This window comes from Melanostigma gelatinosum, assembly GCF_949748355.1.
Source record: "Melanostigma gelatinosum genome assembly, chromosome: 9".
Classification (NCBI taxonomy): Eukaryota; Metazoa; Chordata; class Actinopteri; order Perciformes; family Zoarcidae; genus Melanostigma; species Melanostigma gelatinosum.
In genome coordinates, this window is record NC_136642.1 from 23,216,797 (window position 1) to 23,241,221 (window position 24,425).

At 44.1% G+C, this 24,425-nt stretch overlaps 1 protein-coding gene across 1 annotated transcript in view; it reads right to left on the reverse strand.

Annotated features, from left to right (window-relative positions):
- The window catches only part of LOC306781737 (TGF-beta receptor type-2-like), a 32,065-nt gene that overhangs the window by 3,803 nt on the left and 3,837 nt on the right, over positions 1 to 24,425 (reverse strand). Inside the window, exons 2-8 of the mRNA XM_079274739.1 lie at positions 17,275 to 17,419; positions 16,967 to 17,160; positions 7,462 to 7,757; positions 7,122 to 7,370; positions 6,052 to 6,165; positions 5,649 to 5,786; positions 4,018 to 4,159 (exon numbers count right to left, since the gene is read on the reverse strand). Coding sequence (XP_079130865.1) covers positions 4,018 to 4,159; positions 5,649 to 5,786; positions 6,052 to 6,165; positions 7,122 to 7,370; positions 7,462 to 7,757; positions 16,967 to 17,160; positions 17,275 to 17,419 — 1,278 coding nt within the window. The remainder of the gene's footprint in view (positions 1 to 4,017; positions 4,160 to 5,648; positions 5,787 to 6,051; positions 6,166 to 7,121; positions 7,371 to 7,461; positions 7,758 to 16,966; positions 17,161 to 17,274; positions 17,420 to 24,425) is intronic.

A 24,425-nucleotide genomic window follows, 5' to 3' on the forward strand; every position in this document is an offset into this window, starting at 1 on the left:
AGCTGGAAACAGAAATAAAAAGAGGTGGAGTGTTTCTAAACATCAAGACCGTTGCGAAAAAGGGTCCAATTTCATGCTCTGATGGTCAATTTGCCTCTTGCCTCTCGTATTTCTGAGCGGCATCTGGGACACAGAGACGTGGACAGACACGGAGACTCGGTCCATACGAGAGAAGTGCCGCCTGCTTCCCTTCAGCAGCTCTGGACATTTAAAAAGCTATGAGAAGAATTCCCGTCTTTGGTTTGAGAACATATTTCTAAAGAGACTGCAACCAGAGCCTCAGTCTCACTGTCCCCCCCTTTCACTGTCTAGGGGCCCTCGGTTTAAAGGCCGGGTATATCCAATCTGAAGGGGCGGAAGGCGGTTTACGACAGTTTCCTTTGCAGATTATCTGTCTGAGACCTTCTGTGGCCTGGAGGTTAGCAGGAACCTCTGTGGCTGGAAACGCTGTCTGGGATTTGCTATCTTGAAATAAAACACAGCTCCGAAGTTTTGGCGCTCAAGAGACCCAAAACTCTCAACGGGCGCCTCAACATGAGTCTGATCCCACACCGATGGCGGGCAAACGACATCGTGGGAAGCAGAAGTGAACCTGCGTTTAGCTAATGAACCACACCCTCCGGTCTAAAGTCTTTTCTCCGTCCAAACCAAGCATTGGCCAATGTCCAGAGATAGTTGTGAATTGAATTTCTGTGGCAACTTTGTAGCGAGCACATTGGGTGAAAGTTTAACGTCCATGTATGATGGGACTTTGGGAGGCTAAAAGCATTTCTCTAGTAACAGATTAATCTAGTTCTAACTGTGTCCAGTCCTGACAATGACTCACAGTTGCTGGTTAGAGAAGTGTTGAAGGACTCTGCTACTTCTATTCTCTTGTACATAATATACCTGAAATGTGGGTGATGAGCACTCAGTTATCGTTCGTTCTCGGTGGTGTGAAGCACAATGCCGGAGCCACGAGGCAGTTAGCCTAGCTTAGCATAAAGACTGGAAGTGGTGTAGAAAGCTTGGCTCGCTACAAAGCTGAAGAATACCTCTGTCCATCAGGGTCGCCCCGATCACCCCCTTTCACCGGTCTTCTGCCAAAAAGGCCGCCTCCTTTCATGCACCACAAGCCTTTTTTTTCCCTCTTGGCACGGCGCAAAACTCTTCGCCGTGCTCCGTTGCCCCTCGTAACCCTCCGCCCTCCCACTGCCGCGCCCTGCAGGCTAATTCAGGACACCTAAATGAAATGCTACACAGAGACACACAGAGAATGTGCTATAACCAACAACAACAACAACGCCGCTTCTGCCGTAGTATTTCTATCCACCATTCTGTCCCCTGTTGTCGGGGTGGAGGCAGAGGACGGACACACACACACACACACACACACACACACACACACACACACACACACACACACACACACACACACACACACACACACACACAGACAGATTGAGACATAGACGGGGCAAGATGAGGGCGTTTGTGCGGCACCCCCCTCTCTCTCGTCCTCTGCGTCTACGTTTCTGTGTCTGAAATAAGCACACACACACACACACGCAGACAAACACACGCGTGTTGGAATGTGACTGTCTGGTTCTAAATGTCTCAAACTGTCTTGAAAAAAAGCCCAACTCGGCGGAGGGAAGGAGGTGGACCGGAGAGAGAGTCCCTCTCTACTCACAGGAGAGCAGACGGGAGGAAACACAAACGTGTTCTTTTATTCGTGTGTTCAACACCAAACCTCAGGACTCCTTGTCTTGTCCAAACGGTTGTTTGAGGGTCAAGACTTGGTTTTAGATTTGAAAGATAGGTTAGGATTGGTTCCCCCTCTCCATACAAGGAGAAAGTGTAAAGTGCGTCCATACACTGATGACACATCGATTACATTACTTTCTCTGTTGTTTTTCCTTGTTTTTTTTAAAGCAATAAAACTAATTTAGTTAATTTATCAGCGCTCATGTTCATCAAATAAAAACTTGTGATTTGAGATTGGAGTCTGCTCCGTACAGCAGTGAGAGGGAACCACGGTTTATTTATTTTTCTGATGTGTTTTTCAGCTGAAACGGGCTACACTGCAGGCTGAGTTGAACCCTGTGACCACCAGCAGCTCTCACCGCCGTGATGAAAACACCAAGAAACCTGCAGGAACCTCTCAGTTTCTTGAACAGTAGTCCCGCAATTTAAATTACCTGGTGCTTCTTAGTTGAAACGCGGATAAAAGGTGTGATTCACTAGAACGTTTGTACGGAGCTGCGGCACGAGCCGGACGATAGTGAGGCAGCCGAAACGAGCCCCGCAGACACACAGCCATCCATCGTTAAACGCCCAGTGCTGACAGAGACTGAGCATCAGCCAATGTCTGCTCTTGTAAAAGGGCCGGTGTAGTCTCCAACACTTGCGTTGTCACAAGTTTATTAAGTGTTGGGGAAATGTCCTCGCCGTAGCGTCCCCACGCCACGCTGACTGAAACAATCCCGTCCATCAGTTAACCTTCTGGAAACCCAAGCCGTTTCAGGGTGTTGTTTTTGCTCCCTTCATGTTTTATTCTCCGTGGCCTTGTTCTTCACTGCAATATACTGTATATCCGCACCTCTATGGAAACAGCACAATCACGGCTAGAAGTAGAGAGAACTCAAAGATGTCTTTAGTGCAGTAGAACACAGTTATAATGCCATAAATCATAACAAACAGAGAAAAGTTTAATATCTTTGATCATTTATAAATCCAACGTTGTTACCAATACTGGGAAAAATTAATTGAGGCTCCACGTGCTAGTTCCTAGGCTTGCTAGTTGCGCCGAGGAGCGCAGAATTTATTGTTTTTGACAGGATTTGGTTCATGCAAACGGTTAATTTTTGACCAATTTTTAGATTAGACATGTAGAATGAAGTGATTTTGATACAATATCACACTTTTAAGCTTAAATATGGTTGTTTTTTCTGAGGCGATAAGTTCTATTTTTACAGTTTCTGGCTGCGATAAACTGTGATTTGACGGCGATTGATAAAAAAGAAAGAAAGCATGCCTTTCAACCCCACCAGCCAATTTGGGGTTCAAAGGTGAGCACACACACACACACACACACACAGCCAGCTGAAACAGGTACCACCCGCTCTCTCCCCCTGATTTCCTGCCCAAAGAAGGGCAACAGCGGAGTTCAGATCGTCTCTCTCACATATCAGACATTCCTAAGATTCCCGCTGCAGATCTGGAGCTGAGGTCGAGGGGCAGTCCGACAGACGTGACCGTCAACCCCCCCAAAAAAAACAGGAACCAGTAACCTCAACCTCCTGTCTGCTCTATGTAGGTCACGTTGTATATATGCATATATGGACTCTCAGATTACAGTATGCACCATCATGTGCAATATGATGATAATTCATCCACTTCTTCTTAAGAAATGGATGAAAGTGCGTCTCAAAATTTGTGGCAGAGAAAAAAGTTTTTCTTGCAGCCAGTCTGGTGTCAGTAGAAGTCTAAGGACATGATCTTGTGTCAGAAAAGTTGCATAACGAATGCAACCTGTATATATTTCTACATCTTGCACACAGACCTGTCTACAGTCTATTCCAGCCATGCAGACTGGATGCCGATATTACTCATGCTTATTGTGTTTATCGTGTTCGTCGAGGGTGGAGCTAGATACAACCGAACGGCTTACTGAATGAACATCATGCTGTATTGAAGAAGACCAGTTGTGTACAGCGATAAACATTTCCTTTAGACGTTTCCTGCACCGGAGTGAAAGGGAGTTAATTATCAACAGAAGCACGTGCTGCCTCCACTGCTACATGCCAGGACCGCTGACATCGCTACCGGCCAATCGGATCGCCCACTGAACTTGTTGTGATGACCCCGAAACGTATGACGCCAGTTGTTCCTGTTGAGTTGTCTCAGTGGTTGACACTTCACCTCAGTAGCATCTGTTTTCTTCTCTAAGTGTGTGCTTGTGTGTTACATGGCATCATACTTCCCACAGCCTGAAACATGTCATTAATGAGTGTGTGTGTGTGTGCGTGCACTGACCTCCGACGGCTTCACACCTGGACGTCATCTCCCAAAGCACAAGGGCCATGGAGTAGATGTCGGTCTGTTTGAAGGACTCGATGTTCTCCAGGTTGAGTCGGGCCTCCATCACCTCCGGAGCCATGTAACGCGCCGTGCCCACCTGCGGCACAGAGACACCAGGAGGGGTTAACACGCTGGTACAGACTCGGGTCGCGCCGGTGAAATATTTGTACTTGCAATACATTGGCTGTCTGGAAACCCTTGTTTCCTCACCTCGAAAAAAAACATGGACTTTCTAGGAAACGGACCCAACGTGCGCCTCTCCCACCACGACTGAGATTTGATCTCCTTCCTGTTGCCGGTGTACAAAGTCGAACAAGCTCGCTGGCAGGATATGTTTGCAAAATAATAGGCGCACGCTGAACCCATTTGTTTTAGACAAAGCATATTGTGCGGCTGCCCAATTTTCTTCGCAGGTTTTTCCGCTCTGGACCACATGAACACACACAGAGGTTATAATTACAACCTACCAGCTGGGAAGTTCCAGTTGTGAATGGAACACCATGTGACAGCCACAGATCATCATTTGAACATTTGAATGGATAAAACTATATCACGGAGAGCACAGGAACAAATAAAGAACCTGGTGGTCATGGCTGTGTGTGTTTGCATGTACTGTTGGGTTGTACCAAATGTTACTTTACTTTCTAAGCTTCCTTTGAGGTTTTCAAATGAAGCATGTCATATTTTATGACGTCATCATGACCAAACATCTGGCCGGTAGAGCTAACAGTGTTTACCTGATGGGGAACCGGAGGGTGGGCGCTACGCTTCCTCTACGCTTCCTCTCTCCTCTTTTTATGGTCCATTTGGGTCACAAGTGTTGGTTTAATAAGTTTGTCAACTCTCTCTCACCTGTCGCTGCTGCATTTCCAGCCGGTGAGTCATATGCAAGCACAGGACACAGAGCCCACAGACAGAGCCAGCTCATATCTCGCCAAAAAACACACAAAGCTAATTGAATGCAAACAGAGAGGGGTGCCAAAACAATCTGAGAAACGCGAAAAGAAACTCTACGGATCTAGACGATTCATGTGGATGACATATTTTGATTCAAAGCGGCGAATTTCGCCGAAAAAGGGACAAGTTTGCAGGTATGTGTTGATGTCATATTAGGTGGAGGGAAGTACACAACTTTGCTCTTGTATTTCCATTTCCTGCTGCTCCACTACATTTTGGGAATTAGGGAATTATTGTACTTATTTACTACATTTAGGACAATTTGAATTACTACTCACTTTTCAGATGAAGAAAAACACAGACATCCATGTTTACTGAGGTAATAAATAAATAAATAAAGTGAGAAGTAGAGTCATTTTCTCATAGACTTCTTTTTGCAACCAGAAAGGTTACATTTTAAAGATCCAACTTGTTCTTGCTGGTGTTACCTGTCCAAGTTTAACGAGCGGAGTTGAGTACTTCTTCCACCACAGGTCATACTTGTATATGATGACTATAGACAAGTTGCAGTTGACTCTTTAGATCGTTTGGAGGACTGCAGGTAAGTCCAGTACCTTACTCAAATGTGCTCTTTGAACTAAGTCACAAAATAAAGAAGAAAAGTGATTCAAAGAGACTTTTTCTCTGACCTGCCCACTGTTGGCCAGGTCATCCACAGTCAGAGTGCTGTCCAAGCGGAGTCCCAGCCCAAAGTCACACAGGCACAGCGTCAGGTCGTTCTTCACCAGGATGTTGGAGCTCTTCAGGTCTCGATGGACTATGGGCACCTTTAGGGTACGATAGAAGGATGGGGGACAAAAGTACTTATTACATCAATAAAAACACAATACATTATATACAAAGACATTTCACATTAACACTGCTGGCATGTATTACACTTTAGGGGATAGCCAGTAAGAATTTTGACTTTTTGTATAATTTGCTCATCATTAGGACTTATAATAAAGACTGGGCAGATGTGTTGTTTGCTGTTCCTATTTTAACAGTGTGTCAGTTATTATGATGAGTGAAGATTTTTTCGCTCTGTCCGACCTTAGGGCGTCCACAGAGGAGGCGGTCACTGTGCAGGTGGGCGACGCCCTGGGCCAGACACATGCCCAGCACCTGCAGCTCCTCCCAGCTGATCACGTGACGCGTCAGGTGCTCCTGGAGGGCAGAGGGATTTATAACAGGTTAAGATTGTAACTTATGAATGAAAAAAGCTTGACTTCACTACATTTATCTGACAGCTTTAGTTATTAGTTACTTTACAAATTATGATTTTTGCAGACAGAAAATATGACAATGTAAAAGTACAGCTAAGTTGTGGGTCCAGCTGCTGCTTGGTATTTTAGTGATGTATTCGTAATAATGATGATGTTTGGACAAAACAAACATGGTGAAGGTGTCACTTTGAGTAATTGTGATGGGCATTTCTCACTTTTTTCACTATTTCTACAAACCAAACAATCAATCGATTAATGAAGAAACTAATCAGCAGATTAATCCACAATGGAAATAACGAGCGCCGCCTCAAACCACAAAACAGTAAAATCCTGTAATAATAATAATAATCTTATGAAACAAAATATAATAATATAATAGTCATAGGGGACATTTTTCTACTTTTAAGGACATTGACTTAAATGGTACCGTCAGTATTTTTCAACCTGGGCCACATGTTCCCATGCTTTTTTCGTGTAAGTGAGTAATGGGGACTACATTTCATTAAAACTGGTCCAGCATTGAGGGAGAACGCTGCAGACAGTAGCTGCTTCGGGGCAACTCCTCACCATCAATGTACAGACCGGATCGAGCGATAATAACAATCTGAGTCTGTCAGTGGCAACAACCAGCTCCTTTAGTGGACATACATTGACGGAGAGGAGTTGCACTGAGCCATTACATGGCAGCCCGTTTAGCGGCTGGCGTCTCCGGGGCTCTCCCCAAATACTGGATTCATTTCAGAAAATGTAATGTCCCCATTACTCACTTGGACACAAAAATATAGGAGAATAGGGTCCAGGTAGATGAATATAGAAGTTAACCTCTAGTTACCCCACCACTGCCCTAAAGTAATACTGCCCTACTCATGTTGGGTTACCTTAAAGTGGCGGTCTCACCTGTAGGTTTCCTCTGTGGTGGAAGGCGGTGATGAGCCAGTACTGTTTCTCCACCCTCCTGTCCTCAGCCGTCAGGAAGTGGAGGATGTTCTCGTGCCGGAGGTCCGTATTGGAGAATATGTCCTTCTCGTTCTTCCAGGAGGCGTACTCCTCGTAGGGGAAGATCTTCACGGCCACCGTCTCGAACTGATCCGAGGTGGTCTGCTTCAGCTTGGCCTTGTACACCTGGGCAAAGCGACCCTTTCCCACCTGGGACGGGATCAAAAGTGATGACATTGGTGAGAATTTAAGTTTGTGTGGTTTAGAGCAGAAGAACTCTGAAGTGCCACAAGGTTTGTACCATCATATCCAGCTCTATGGGCAGTGGATCGGTGTTGTGGTTCAGGTGGTTGGCGTGCGTCGAGCTGCTGTCCGACCCGTCGTCGTCCATCATGATGGCGCAGGCGTCGCTGCAGTCCAGCCCGCCGGCTTTTGGCTTACGCTTCTTCATGCTGCTCTCCCACTCTTGGCTAATACGTCGCTGGTAGGCTCGGTACCAGTAGAACATTCCGGCAACCACCACCCCCATCATCAGCAGGGGTAGCAGGCTCACCAGGATCACCGACACCAAGGGATCGTCCGGGGTTGGATCCACGACTGGGAAAACAAGACAGATGATGAGATGGAGGTCTTAAGAGGTTTTTGTAACTGTGCAACACCGGGAGTGTTAGGACCGTTAACGCAGCTGCTGCCATGTAAAAGCCTTCCATTGAAGAAAGCTCATTAGTAGTGTAGCGGTAGATTGGCGTAGGTTGGTTGGGCTTAACCAGAGAAGATGGTCTAAATCTACTTTTCAGTGCTTTATTGTTGTTGGTAAATAACTTTTACACAACTCACCGGGAAAATAGCGGCAGGCGCTAACATTTTTGTGTGAATTGAAGCCTCCAACACAACAACACTGTTCCAATAACACATATGGCCATTGATAAACCCATTATGTGTGCAGCACACATTAGCCAAGATTCCATTTGGAATCCTTCAGGTTTCAGACCTGGTTGATTCAGTGACGCCTGGCAGAAAGTCTGGTTTTATACTACAGCAAACACTCGCAGAGCGGCGACTTTGTCAGAAAAATATCAGTCGGACCACTGTGCATCTGTTCACCGGCGAAACAAATTCCCAACGACTGCTTCATATTGAAAGCTACATCATGTTTTTGCAAGTTGAACACTTTCCATGTGAGCTAGCAGCAGTGGGAAGCTCAGCAATAAGCCAATACACCAATAAGCTCTGCGTTGTGCCAAAACAACGCCCCTTAGCTGTTGTAAAATCACTGTAAACACGGAAAACAGCTTGAAGACTGGGGTCAAAAGCATTTGTTGAAAGTCTCTTTTCATTCCGACAGCAATCAACAAATCGTGTCCGATCATTTGATTTGCCTCGAAATGATCGGACCGTCCATCTCATGCACCACGCTTAGCCCATCCAGTAAATTCACGCGATTCTTTTGGCGCGGTCAAGAACTGATGTACTGCGATCACAGCTGTGTGTTGAGCGCCGGCTTTGAACGTGGCTCAGCCAGTCGCAATCAAGGACCGGAACTATCCGTTTTGTAATGTTTGGTTTGTGTTAGTGACTTGAAATAGCTGTGACATGTGACGTGTAGGATATCGGGAGTAAAGCGAGGCTGATATCAAATACCCTGGATCCCTCGTGCAAGCGTAGGCCATTTGAATCCATCACAATGACAACGACTACATATTAATAGTTTGGAACCCAAACAGCGTCTGGATTCCCTTCATGTCATGATTTATCCAGCACTCATGAAACATTCTTTGGAAGATGGTGGTGTAAAAGCAGGTCTTTGTAGGACACACCTGATTTGTGTGCATGCAGCACTGCATACAGAAACAGTCCAACACAAGCGAGTCCACCACAGTGAAGTTATTCTTGAGGCCTGTGCTATGAAAACAAAAAACACGCTGTTCCCCAGCTCTATGGAGATAAGTAAAGATGAGTAGAATACATTCATAAATATACTGTATATATACCGGTACACTATATATGTATCTGTATCTTTACGTTTATGAACTCAGCAGGGGGAAGACTTTGCGCTATGTCAATAGGCCTACTGTGGACACTGCCAACAGCCTTGACAGCTTCATGAGCTATATCATTAACTACCTCCTCTGACTCGGACTGCCAGCTCGGACGAGAACGGCAGCCAACCCTCGGAGCTCCAGCGACGGGGAGAAAACAGTCGGGAGCCTGTCTGCCTCGGTTTGGCCCGGCCCCGGCCTGCTTTGGCTGGGCTCCTTTTCAAAGGGTTTCTCACTCAGTCTCTGTCGGGGAACATGACCGTCCTGAGCCAAGCCGCCACATTGGCAGGCCATGAGGAGCTCGGGACCGAGGGCTGACCGTTGACTTGCGTCTATTTTGCGTTCAGATTTTCTTCACAGTGCTCTTGAATGAGCCCTTGAAATGGTTTAGATCAACCAAGTCACAAGTATCATCAAATACATCAATAAATTAGACCGTCTTTCACTACCTCATCCAATTCATGTATTTCTTACATTTCTCACCAAATATTTCCCATTTTGAATTCCCATTTGATTGGTGAAAAGTACCGAAGTACATTTACTCAAGCACTGTACCTAAGTGCAATTTTGAGGTACTTTACTCAAGTATTTTAATTGAATTATACTTTATGCTTCTACGCCACTGAATCTCAGAGGGAAATATACTTTTTTTGTCACTACATTTATTTGACTTATATGAGTATATGAAATGCAATGCGTTGTTATACCATCCAATAGTATAAACAAATGAATACAATCAGCTCTGTTGCAGACAGCTTCATATAAAAATACACCTTGTATGTTACTCCATCAACAATAATAATCTTATATTATAATATGTAATAATGTAACAACTAAAGAGCTAATTTCGCTGAATGATGAGTACTTTTACTCATACTACAAGTACATTTTCTTGGTTATATACTTACATACATTTACTTAAGTTCGTATGGGTGAATGCAAGACTTTTATTGTAACAAAGTGTTTTTTAAATTGTGAATCAATACTTATTTAATTTGAAGTTAAAATATTAAAGTATCAATACTTTTACTAAAGTAAAAGATTATATAACAAGCTAACGATGCATTCAAATGGAATCAGGCAGACCGTGATGGAAGGAAATACATTAAATCAATTAAGTCTACTACGGTATTTGTATTATATTCTATTGTATTCGAGTAATGCATGTAGCTATAAAATGCAGCTTTCTTTTAATATGCTCAGCAAACGTAAAGAACTTTTCTCCTTGCGTGAGTGAGTGAGTCAGCGATGTAACATCCGGGTCTAAATTTCGTCGCGGAGGAGGGCAAATATTTCAACCTTGGACGGCAATGGCGTCTACCATTACCGGTATTCTCTGCCAGCCTCACCTAATTTGACCACCCTGCTCTTGCCCACTACATGATATCATATGCTAATGAGATGGACATGTCCTTACATGTCCAGTCCAGTGTTAAGCGTCTTGCTACAGTGTCAATGTATCGTAAAAGGAGCCACAGCATTTTAGCTAGAAAGCCAGTGCTACTAAAGCTAGCAAGCTAATGCTACTTAGAAGTCTTTGATGTTTGGTATATTTGACAGTAAATCACACAGGTCTATAAAATGGGAAACATTACACAATTAAGTCGAAGGCCTATTTCCATGCACTTGATGACGAAGATAATATAAGCAAGGTGTGTGGGGACTTCTAATTAGCGTAGCTAACGGATGTCTGATTCACAATGTTTTAACCAGCATTCGCGTCTGCTCCCCCTAATCAAAATTAGGGAGCTCCCTAACCATCCCTCTTTAAAGAAGTGATTGTCTTTGAATCCTTCATGTACGCTGTGTGATAATGCAAGGTAAAAATATTTAGTGGCATATCTTCATCTTGTGGTTGAGAGAGAGAGTGTGTGTGTGTGTGTGTGTGTATGTGTGTGTGATTGTAAAGCAGTAAATCTCACTGAAATTGCTTTGGGCAAAGCCACGGATGCAATGAATCAAAAGCGCTGAAGATAGACTTTAAAATGGGTCGTGAAATATGACCGCCAGACAGTCAAGACACTTCTTCTCAAATTCCACGTGTCCATGCACGCGAGTACGCTTTAAGGGTTTTTTAAGATCGCTTGGAGGTTTTTGAGGTTTAAAGTTTATTTAATGCCGTGATTAGAGTGCACGACTGTGTTCAATTGTGGTAGTTACACAGCCGATCAGACGGTGCCAACACAAACTGGCAATAGGACTCGTGTTGCCTTTTCCAATCAGTATGCCAGCTCATGCAGTGTTCGTGGAGGTTTGACACATCATTCCAACTTTATAGAGGGATCCTCGCCTCTGGCTTGCAATTACACAAGCTATGTGTGTTTCAGGATGTGAACACTGGGATTTCAAACGATGCCATTTCTGACTCACACTCTGAAATGCTCCAACCAGTTGCTAATTACTTGGATCCTCTCGCTGTTTAGTGAATAAAATAAAATAAAAAAGGAGCAATTTTTCCGAGGAAAACGACACAGCCAGACATGATTTCATGTTCGAAACAGGTGATGGGCGGATAGATGGAAGCCATCGTAAACACTGAGAAGGTCGAAGCACACTTCGCCGTGCCAGTTCGTCTGCTGCGCCAGCAAAACAGCTCCAATGAGGCTTTGAGTCTCATTATTCACGTTGACTTGATCAAACATACCCACTCGAAACCATTGTGGCTTATACTCCGCAATTCTTTCTGGCGTGTGCTGTGACTTCTCCTTGCATCTTTTCCAAAGGTAATGAATCGCTGATGTTGACTCCTGGTGTCAACCAACTGTAACAGTGATATGGAGACGGATGATGTCATGTCTAGCAGCTTCCTGATGATGTCTACGAATAGCAGCTAAGTGCTGATAAGACGCCGCTCTGGTGGAACCACCTCATGAACTGCATGAGAATGAACGGTAAAACAAGGCTACTGTGTCTTTACACTATGAGGAAAATTAAAGCATTTATCTGAGCCAATGTCGGATGGATTCTTCAATTAGAACATCAGCATTTAGAGCTGTGAGCACAGACTGTGTATAAGAAGTGGAAGTGGTCACTGTCATTGGTTTTCTGCCGAAGGTTTTGAAGCCGTGAGTTGTTGCCATCTTGGTTTTTTACCAGTGCCATTTTGTTTGTTCGCAACCACAATTGACCAAAAGATAAAGCGGTGATAAAATCCTAAATACAGCGTACACCTAAACAGGTTTTTTTTTTAGGTGGCTAAAACACATTTTTCTGCTGCCCCCCCCCCCCCGCTTGACCTTGCCATCAGGCAGCCCTTTCCGACGGGGAAAGCCACAGGCCCCCATTGACTAAATCTGTAATTTTACCTTGAGGAACACAGGAGTATACATGTAACCCCACCTCAAAAAAATCCAAAACTACCCATTTCAGTTATTTCCAAGCTGAATGGGCGTTTCTGCTGCCCCCTTCCACAGCTTGTCGTCAGACAGCGGATTCTGATGGGGAAAGCAACAGGACTCCATTGGCAAAAGGTAATTTTACCTCACAGAGCACGGGAGTACCCCACTTCCATAAATCTGAACTACCCCTTTCAGTCCAAAGTGGCTGAGTCTGCATTTATTTTTGAAAAACGTGGACAGCACCGCCAACGGAGTTGACCGATGAATATTTGCTGCTGGTTATAATCCATTTAGCCTCTGCACGGCACACAAAGGGGCTCCTAGGTTTAAGCTACGTTAGCATTATGTTTGGGTTATATGTCACTATATGAAGTTTACCATCTTTCCCTGTGAGTTTTTACTCTAGTGAACGTATATAAATAACCTGCCTTTATCCGGGCTGGTATCATATTATGTTGGAGCAGTCAGGAGGAATCCTGCCACAGGGAGGCTGGTGACACCGACTAAAAGTGATTATCACACTCACTATTTACTTGTCATGGTAACCATCCCCTCCCTCCAACATCTCTCCGTCTCTCAATCTACTTCCTCATCCCATCTCAGTGGTCTCTGTTTTTCAACAGCAACAGTTGGCCTGCTTCCCTATAAAGCAGTCTGCTGTGTGATTGAATGACTGGCGCATTCCCTGACAGCAAGCCAAGATTCCACAGTTAAGGAGGAACTGTAAAAAAATAGGAAGACGAAAAAAACCCAACTTGAAACAGCCATTTATTCCTTCATTCATCTTGTCCTCTTCCTCTTTGTCGGCTGCACCAAGAAGTGTTTCAAATTTATTCTTCTCCTTTCTTATTTTTATCTCTTCCTTATCATCATCCCAAGGCGTTGAAAATCCCACTTGATGTTACGAGGAAGATTTCATTCATCTTGATGGAATCAAGGCTTGTTTCATGGCTTATCAAAATAAGCCATGAAACAAATTAGGGGGGGGGGGGGGGGATCAAGCGACGTCTGCCCACAAACTTGGACTGTACGAGTGAAGGAATCCATGCCGGAAATGAATTGGCTCCACCTCCGATCTCATTCCTCACAAGCATGCAGAGCTGACTTTGACGAGAGCACAGCACTAAAACAACTAGCATGTTACTGTGACAAGGCGGTATTTACTATCAATGCCTCCCCTTCCCACCAAAAACTATGATCACGAGCACCGAAACACATGTGCAACTGACATTGGCTGGTCTGCTCCGAATCATCTTTACAGGATCTTAATTAAAAACAACTGCTGTGTCACAGAGGCCCAGCGCTCTCAGAGTGAGAGCGCATGGATCCCATCTATATTAAAGTGCACGCACTGATAGAACATAATGCTGATTGGCTGCGACAGACATGATCATTGAAAAATACCTAAATTCTGGCCCGGCTTCGTACAAAACTGATGTAGAAGCTGAAGAGTAAAATGAGTCTCCGCTTATCCTGCTTTTGGTAAGCAAACAAAAAATATAATTCATCGTAAATAGGTCAGGTTGTATAGAAGTCTATGAGAAAATGACTCTACTTCTCTCTTGATTTATTACCTCAGTCAACATTGTAAACATGAGTTTATGGTCTCAATCTCTAGTTTCAAGTCGTCTTCAATACAGCATGATGATTTTGTAGACCATAGAGCGGAGTATAGCCAGGTGTGAACGGGGCCTCTGATCTATTGCTGCTGTGGGATCACAATGTTCACTCCCTCATGCACAAACACCCTCACTCACATAAACCGCAGGCAAACACTATTACGAGCATGTCACAAGACTGTAACGCTGGGGCAGAACAATATGAGGCATTCGTAGAGGAATAAGCCATGGCAGTTGTCCAGTAAACAAACAAGGACTTCCTGCTGCATGTGTCCTCAATGGGAGGAAGGAACCACAACCCTTACCCTCAGGGCTCTGTGGCTCTGTGTGTGTGTGAGTGTGTGTGTGTGTGTGTGTGGGGGGGGGGGGGGGGGGGGGGGGTCAGTAAGAGATGCACACTGACAGACACACAGATAGATTACCTTTTACAGAAAACTCTCATTTGATAGAACTACTGAACTTGAATTTAGGATGAAGTGCTTCCTTTTTTCCAGTTCGTCTTGATGCTTGTTGCTCATTGATCACCGTAGGGATACTGATCTCTAGCGAGCGACAAATCCATCCAGCTGACCTCATTTGCAGAAGCTTTTGGTAGCGGAACAGTTGACATTTTTACAAGACGATTGAAGAAACATGCTGAGAGCGGTTAGTTCTGTAGGTTGACTTGAATAAACCCGACTGGCTGTGTTCATCTCGTCCTTGCTTGTCACCATTTGCTTGGGTGCTTGTCCCCTTCTACCTTTTATATATAGTTAGGTAAGTTTGCTAGACGTGTAATCTCGCCTACAAAGCTCTGACTGGCTGACAACTTCTCGATGCATCAAAAAGTCAGTTCACAAACCGTCACGTTGACTACGTCCACTTCTTATATACAGTCTATGGTCTGAAACCAGATGCGGGCCAGGTAATAATCCGCCATACACTCCATCACTTTCTTAGGTACGCCTGTAAAAATCTGATGCAATCCACTACAACAGCCCTGCCTTAAAAGGAACCTGTCAGTTGCAGAATGTCGGAGATGTCGACAGAAGAGACGTCCACCTTTCTCTTTTGGAATTCCTGATCTCGAATCCAATCCACAGGAGGCAATTTGGGGACTGAGAAGCTAGAAGGGAATGCTATTTGAAGTATCAACTCTATGCATCGAGTCTTGAGGTTATCGAGGGACTCGTAAACCACCTGATATAGTTCCTATATGGATTAACTGGTTTCAGTCATGTGAGGTTAGTTTTTTATTTCTGTTTTTGGTTGCTTTTAGGAAGTCTTCTTTTGGTTGTATTCGATTTGAAGAGCATCCGCCGATCCTTTTTTACCTTTGTTGTTTGCCTCGTTGATTGTGCTTTGTGAGAATGGAAGTTCCTCGTCAATACATAACTTCATTTTCCATCGCGGCCCAATTCCCAACAGGCCTGATATAAATAAATCGTGACAGGAGCGAATTTGTGCGTAAAACGAACTGCAACTTCCTCGTCACCTTATATCATCTCAAATTGGTAAAACAACCATATATAGGAGATATGCTTTTGATATTGACATTTACACATGATAAATACTTTATAAATGAGACCAAATAAACGTCACTATGGAGGTGTTCTCTGTCTAGTTCACCATGTGCTGGAGATGTTTCTGATTTGAGTTAAACACAGACAGGAAACCATATGTCTGAGCTCTCCAGCGTGGCTGGTCTACACCACACACACACACACACACACACACACACACACACACACACACACACACACACGCACAGACGCTGAGACAGACACTCAACTTTTCTTCTCAGCAGCCAAACACACGGCACAGAACGCACGCAGCTGCCTGTCTTGAGGACTCCCCCGACCGGTGTTTACGTGTGATGCGAAACACCGTTTGTGATGACGGTGCAATATCCAGTCAATTCACACAGCACAGAAGCAAAACCACAGTGAGACCTGAGAGGACTTCTGAAACACATGCGAAACAGCTTCACACGCCGATGTACACACATGTCGGCGGTCGGAGAGAAAGGAGGAGGGGTGAGAGGACGACCCCAAAGAGGGGAACAACGATTAACTGATAAGCGAAAGAAAGCAGCAGCGATAGACCACATGGAGGAAATGGAATGGCATAGAACGGCAAACACAAGCACTTTGGTTGCTCATTTACAGCTGGAATATGAGGAAGGGTTGGAGATGTATCGTTCTGCTCAGAAAACCTGCTGATTTTAGAGTTGGGCAACCAGATAGGCTAAATCGGTCAAAGTGATTTAATAGTGGCAAAAGTAATAGTGGCGGAAAATTCAATAACTCCGATTACCCAGTTAAAGCACAAGTAAGATTGATCTGCTTCAGAAAAAAAATCCATCTATCTAGTTCAAACCATGGTGCATAACAAAAAGAAGTCTGATTGTATAGAAGTCTATGAGCGTTCATTTGCAGTAAAAGACACAAAGGGAGTACTACTACCAAAAGAGCTGGCTGTTCATTTTTGGGAGGGGAAACACTTTCAATAACAGTGTTTCCCCTACCGTTATATGAGGGGGCCTCCATTGAAAATAACTGCATAATGTGGCTGGAAACGAAGTTGATACGAGCAGTGAGACTTACCCAGAAGTGAAGCCAAAACAGTGAGCTGAAAGATGCTAAAATAATAATGCTAATGCTAATGCTAAATGCAGAGGGCAAATGCAGAGATAATTCTCCATGATTTCATCATTAAAAGTGGCCTTAATTCACATTAGATATAGTTGTTTTAATCCACGGTTGAAATGAATACACTGATAAGTGCAGCTTTAACTTCAGTAGAGGGAGTTCGCTTCATCGTGCACTCACCGGGGGTGAATAAGAGTTGGTTGTTACACTCGTCCTCGTCCGTACAGGAGCAGATGTGTGCCATCCCGTTCGTCGTGTTCTTCTCCTTCATCACGCAGACGGAGCTGTTGTAGTCGTCCAGCATTACACCGTAGAGCGGCTTGGACGGGTCGTGGCACAGGGTTTCGACGGAAAAGTCGGTCCCGTTCTTCCTCCTGCGAGACGGGCAGAGCAGAGACGCCATTGTTCAAACTGCATCCGTTAAGATTGATCTGGTTAAGTCCCATCTCAGGGATGAGGGGTTTGGCCGTCTGCTCTCGGGTACCTACCAGATGGAGACACAGACCTCGTTGCTGTCTATGCAGATGGATGTGATGGAGCAGTTGGTCATGCAGGTGCCTGTGCCGCTGCAGGAGGAAGGCTCCACATCACAGAACTTACAAAGCTGACTCATCGGGAAGAAAGAGGGCATACCTGCAGAACACACACACACACACACACACACACACACACACACACACACACACACACACACACACACACACACACACACACACACACACACACACACACACACACACAAACAAACAGAAAGTATTCATCAGGTTAGCTTCATGCTTCAGGCAAGTGCTGCGCTCAAACTGAAAATACAGCAATTTTAACACCATTTCTTTGGTGCAATATTCTTGCTCTGACTTGAAGCAATAGAAAAGTTGAGGTTAATGAATAAATTATGCAACAATTAGCGATGGAAACATATTTATTGATGTTCTGGATCTTCATAGTGGACGTAGTCATCGTGACGTCACCCATTGGTTTGTGGAGTCTTTTTGAAGCCTCGAGTTCGGCGATTTCGCCATCTTGGATTTTTTTGCAACCGATAAACAGAAGTTATTATATTTGGAATGCGGAAAAGTGACTTAGATAGCGTATACATCTCTGGTAGCGGCAGCAACCTGTCAATCACAGTAGCCCCGCCCTAAAGCATCCCCTGCTTTATGGTCTAAATGGACCATAATGTACGAAATGAACATCATGCTGTATTGAAGAAGACTTGAAACTAGAGATTGAGACCATGAACTCATGTTTACAATGTTTACTGAGGGAATAAATCAAGAGAGAAGTAGAGTCATTCTCTCATAGACTTCTGTACAATCTGACTTCTTTTTGAAAACAGAGGATTCGCCCCCTGCTGGTCAGTAGAGAGAATGCAGATTTTAAGACATTTACACATTGGCTTCACTCAGCAGAACTGCAGGTTGCCGGCTGGTCTGGATGCTCTGATCCAACAGTCCCGATACCGATACCCGGGCTTTGCGCCAAAACCGATGGACTGAGATCATTCTTTTGTGTAGAGCAACATCAGGCTTGACTTAATCATCGCTTTCCTGACTTCAAACAAAATGTAAGAAATAAATACATTTGTAGAAATGTATTGGTGCATCCTGACTGCACATCAGAGGAAAGCATCAGCTGCCAGGATTTAACCAGGTAAACCACTGTTAACACAGACAACCCCAACGAGGAAAACACCTCTACCGGGCTGCATTGACTGATTATGTCAACCACCTCAAATGTGCTGGACCACGGCCACTCTGAACCACCAACACAGGCAACCGCAGCTGAATTAATAGGCAGCCTGTGCCAAGCTACAGCAATTTCTTACATCAAAACCACTTCGGATACATAACCCCCAAAATCTCACAAAATCTTTTAAAAAAACACTGTGCAGGATTTCCTGAAAGATGCAATAAATCGTATTCATTCATGCATCAAAGAGTGTTTTCTGATCTGTCGTGTGTGCTTTAGATTCAGGAAGTAAGCGATGAGTGGACAAATCAGTTGCCTGCGAAGTTGATTCCGTGTAACAAATGATTCACAAGGTCTACGAAACAAAATGACGAAACCGGCTAATCATAAACTCATGGCAACCCCGTTTTTCATTTACTGGATGCTCTTTTCATGTTTGACAGGCTAAAAATCTGCATTTGTATTCCATCATTTTCCTTGAGATACAGTCACATTGTGGGATACCGTCACCCTGGGCTGGTTGGAAGGCATTGCATGTGGTAGCCGCCTGGACTTGCAGTGTAATCAGCACAATCTCACCCCTGTCGTTTTCCTACAGCCGCCTACGTGTCCATGACCTGTTCAGACCTGCCTGCTCTGGCTGCAAGCCCCCTGACCGATAGCCTAGCTAGGCCAGGCTGTGTTAGAAACCCAGGTCAGACTGGAGGTTTCAGAGCTTAAACATGCAGAAAATAAGATTTCTCCGGGTGGCTTTTGAGTTCAAGTAAGGCTGACTTACAGGGTGGGTTGGAAGCTGTGTATAGTACACAGGTGTTGTGGTGCAGAAGGATCTCCTTCAGCTGAGTTTTAAAAACTCTGGTCCAGCTTCACCAAGCAGAACACCTAATTCCTTCCAGCTCTGCACCATGTACATCAGCCTTTCCTACTCTTCTGGTTGAAATAAACAGCAGCGATCTCCTGTTGACGCCCAAATTTGCAGCTGTTCCCCTAGCTGCTTTAACTCGATGCAATGATTTGTAGAGATTGTCTTCTTCTTCAGTCTTTCTGAAAAGATGTTGGCTTTCTGGTTCCGATTTTTCTAAAATAAATGAACTAGCTAATTGCAACGCTCTGTGATTTGGAACAATTCATTCATGAGCATCCAAAATAATTATGTTATCCATCACATCGCTAACACTCCCTACACTTGAGCTCTGCTCCTTATAAAATATCTATTTGTCAGATCAGCCTTCCACATCTTCCACAAACCCCACTGGGTAACGTCACGGTGACTACGTCCACCTCTTACATTAAGGAAAGGATCAAACTCCAGTCTGCACATACATCCCCCCTTTCTTGCAAACAACAGCAACGGCAGCCCCCACACGTCTGAAACCCAAGACGTAGTCAAAACAACTGCACGCGGAGCAGCCCGTGCTATCGCTAAATCATTTGACACGGCAGCGATGTCTGCCGAGCCCGAGCTGTGAAACCCGACCAGTGGTCTGACTCGCGTGAGTTCTCGTTGGCCTCCCACGTGTCGTCAAACTCTACGTGCTCTCCTTTGAGGCCTTCACTGCTACGGTTGTACGTCTACGTGGGCGGATGTGTGTTTGTGTGCAATAAGCACAGTTAATATACTTTCAATACTCATTCCGTCACACGGTAAGAGTCTAGTTTGGTGACATGGCCGAGAAGCGTGAAATAGCAGGGCGCTGACACCCACGCACAACCTCAGAGACAAATAAAAAGCTGCTGATTTAGTGCAGCAAAGTGCCACAGAGAAGGACTACAACGTGAGTGAGGAACGGAGGTAGAGTTGCACCGTGCAGCCAGTGAGCTCAGTCAAGTCTTTTATGGTGTCGATTAATCGTTATTATACTGTTGTGCAATGCTGATTGCACATTAAGAGCGCATTTAGCTTTTTGATTGTTGGTCGTTTTTCCTGGTAAAGGATGTGTTGCTTGGTCTTCACTCTCTATAGCCCTTTACTGTATTTACCTTCTGTGTGAACACGTGTCTGTTAAAGTGATTTAACAGTGATTTAAAGTTTAACATTTTTAGAAACTGAACAAGAATGAGATGAGAAATGAAAAGTCAATGTTTTTGTCACGTAAATTGCGTACTTCTGTGACGGCCCTTCCGTGGTTATTCTAACCCAGGGGTCGGCAACTCGCGGCTCCGGAGCCGCATGCGGCTCTTCAGCCCCTCTGCTGCGGCTCACTGAGGCTACATCCACACTAATACGTTTTCGTTTTAACAAACAAAAACGATCTCCGTCCACACGGCGTTTCAGCATCGTTTTCTAAATGATCTCCGTCCAGACTAAAACGGCTGAAAACGAATATCACGTGACTATTCACGTACACTGGGCATGCGGGTGGGTGTCGGTGTAAACAGGAAGTAGATTGGTTGCCAAGTTAAAAAAATACGACAGAGTAATAAAGTAGTCTTTAAAAATGAAAGGTCATGTTTGATAATTAAGATCTTCTCTAAAATCTTCCTCTATAAACTCAAAGAGACAAATTTCGTGGAAAGTTTTATTTTTCAGATCTTGCTCTCTCTCTCTCTCTCTCTCTCTCTCATCAAATTTACTTTAAAATGAACACTTACACATAAAGGTTTACTAGATTATGGTCCATCAACACACGTCTCTCACTCGTTCCCTCAGTTTCGTTGTTGTCTGTTCTCACTTGTAGCTCTGCTGGTGTCTGAAGTCTGTCCTACTGGAGAGCAATTCGTGTTTTGTTCCTTTATAGTTTCCCTTCCGGGAAAGGGTCACGTGATAGGGGCGTGACGAATCAGGGAAGGACATGTCGTGACTGCTAAGAACCAATCAAGTCGTGAACACGTGATCGTTTACAAATGTGTGCGTTAACGCCGTCCACACGACAAAGCAACCCCGGAGTTTTCAAACGTTGCTTTGAAAACTCCGGCATAGTGTGGACGCTCAATGGCTCTTTGGATAGTAAAGGTTGCCGACCTCTGTTCTAACCCAAACGACAATCTATTCCTAAACCTAACTGAGTCATTTTGTTGCCTAAACCTAACTGAGTGTCCTGTGAAGACAGAAGTTTATTTTGATACGTAGGATACGTTGACTGGCTGGCTAATGGCCGGCGCTCTGCCGGCGCTAACACAGCGGTTACAGCTGATAAGCCCTCCGGTTCCCCCTCAGGTAACCACAGTTAGCTCTGCCAGCACTGTTGCCGCTGTTTGCACTGTTAGCTGCTAGCAGCCGCCTCAGCCGACGGCATGTGACAGCCGTGTGAAGGCAATAGGTGTCCTCTGAACTCCATATAGAGAACCTTTAAGTACAGATCTGGAGCCGGGATGCGTGTGGAACCTAGCTTAGCAATATGACTGGAAGCAGTTTAGTGATAAATAGTGGTTTTAGGGGGAGCCAGGTCTTGTAGTGACTTGCTAGAGTCTTGAATCACTTTGGCACCTTAGAAATGCCAGCGGTTAGCATGTCACTGCTTCTAGGTACATGTTTTAGAACACTTCATGACATTTAATAAAAAAAGTAATATTCATTTATTTTTTCATATCGTCTCCAGATTTTCAACACACAGCAAATATTTGTACATGAATCGATGGCAGACAGCATGTTCAGGGATGTATATAAAAGCCGATTGCAGTAAATGTGTAAAATGTTTGAATTTGACACCGTTATGACTGAGAAGAAGAGACATTCATTTTTTTTCTCTGGTACTAATGGTAAACCAAGACAAAAGGAAATAACAGCGCTGTTGATCTTCGATAGTTAGAGGCCGCAGCTTTAACGCCCTTAACTTTGCAATCCCACCAGATTGTGCTGGTGCGGAGAGTTAAAGTGTTGCTGCACATGAAGGTCTGTGGTGGTATGTGGGTCATTGTTCCAGCTGCAAAAGCGCTTTGACTTTCTCTTTTTTATTACGGCTGCACTTTTTCCCTGCTGCTACTCCATGTGTAGGAATTATAGTATGAAAACAACGGTGACCTCAGTGTGTCACAGGAAAGCATGGTCTGTCATTAACCGTGCTCTTGATGGCTCCTGAAGGGGCTGTAATTGTTATGTGAGATTTCTTTGTGTTCCTGTTACTGCAGGAGGGAAATGGTGCTACTGCGATCTGCTTCCGTCTGACTGTCAGACCACTGAATAACATGAATATTACCTGTGTTTCACTTTTTGGCACCAGAGAAAGTGAAGAAAAGTGTTAAAATGAAGACAAAGATGCTCCAGTAAAGAACAATAATGCTGTCATCTAAAATAAAAACATAAAATTATACATGTGGCAAAAAGTGTGTCGGGTACATATTTTGCAGCTATTTTTCTGTTAGCAATATGACAAGAGAAAGAGATACAAATAGCATACCACACAGTATACATATCACCATAACTCTAAACATCAAATGTCTTTTTAAAAAATACAAATTATACTGTTAAAATATGTTATTACGACCCATTTTTACGTGTATTGTTAGGCGGCTGCCTCTAGCGGCCCCAGTTATTATGACGGGAGCAAAGGAGGAAGTCAAGTAGTATAAAAGGCGTCAAAGTCCACGTGGCGAGGTCAGGGGTACTTAGCAAAACGAAGTCTGTGGAGCAGGTAAAAGAAATTGCTCATTATGTTGAACGCCCCCCGTGTATTTCAGTCGTTAACTTACATCACATACGTAATGTAGGTTATTTACAGTCAGTGGTAACTTAAGTCACGTAACAAACATACTTATTTGAACCTTAACGACAAGCTTTCCTAACCAAGTTTTGTTGCCTGAACCCAACCAAACTGCGACCATTTCACAACGTTAACCACGTGTTTAAAACTGCAACCATTGCGTTCATATGGTTGTGTTGATCTCCTGACACTGGTAGGGGGCGCTATTTCAGGCGGCAACCTCCGATTCTGTAGAGTGAAGTCAATATTTAAGTGTCTTAAAACTTGCATTCTCTCTACTGACCATCAAGGGGCGACTCCTCTGGTTGTATAGAAGTCTATGAGAAAATGACTCTACTTCTCTCTTGATGTATTACCTCAGTAAACATTGTAAACATGAGTTTATGGTCTCAATCTCTAGTTTCAAGTCTTCTTCAATACAGCATGATGTTCATTTAGTACATTATGGTCCATTTAGAGTCAAATAGACCATGAAGAGGAGTATGCTTTAGGGCGGGCTTACTGTGATTGACAGGTCGCTGCAGAGTCGTACACGGCGTCTCTACGTCACTCGTCCGCATTCCAAATATGGTAACTTCTGTTCATTGGTGGCGAAAAACAACAACATGGCCACAGCTGGCGAAATCGCCGATCTCAAGGCTTCAACATGACAGTCCAGTCAAGATGACTACGTCCACTTCTAAACAACACAGTCTATGGTCTTAGGAGGAACAAACAACCTGTGTGGTCCTGCGGTTAGAGGACATGTTGGAACTCGCACATGACAGGAGGTCAAAATGAACCCATTCCTGTACCGTTTTGAAGGAAGAGTTGGGAAATGTGCTGCAAGTAAGATGAGAAGAATGATATCTCTGTATGGTAAATATGAAGCCAAGAAGCGGTTAGCTTAGCTTAAAAACGTATAAAAATGACAAAACATGTAGGTTCATATTTACTCGCACAGAGATGAGACATGGTTTCAATCTTCTCATTTAACTCACGGCAAGAAAGTGAATAACCATATATTCGGGGTGTAATGGTTCACAAAATTCACGGTTCGGTACGATACAGTGGAGCCACGGTTCGGTCCGTTTCGGTCCAGTAGAAAACTATAAATGCCAGAGAAATGTACTTGATTTTAAAATATATTTATTCATTAAAGCTAACATCATAAAGTTATTCTTATGCCTGAGTGACTCATCTTCTGGGGTGTCTTCTTAGCAACACATAAGCATAAAAAACAAAAACTGCTCCTTAATGTTATGTAGTATTGTTACTTACATCTTGCAAAAGAGATTTTTAATCTCAATGGGACTACCTGGTTAAATAAA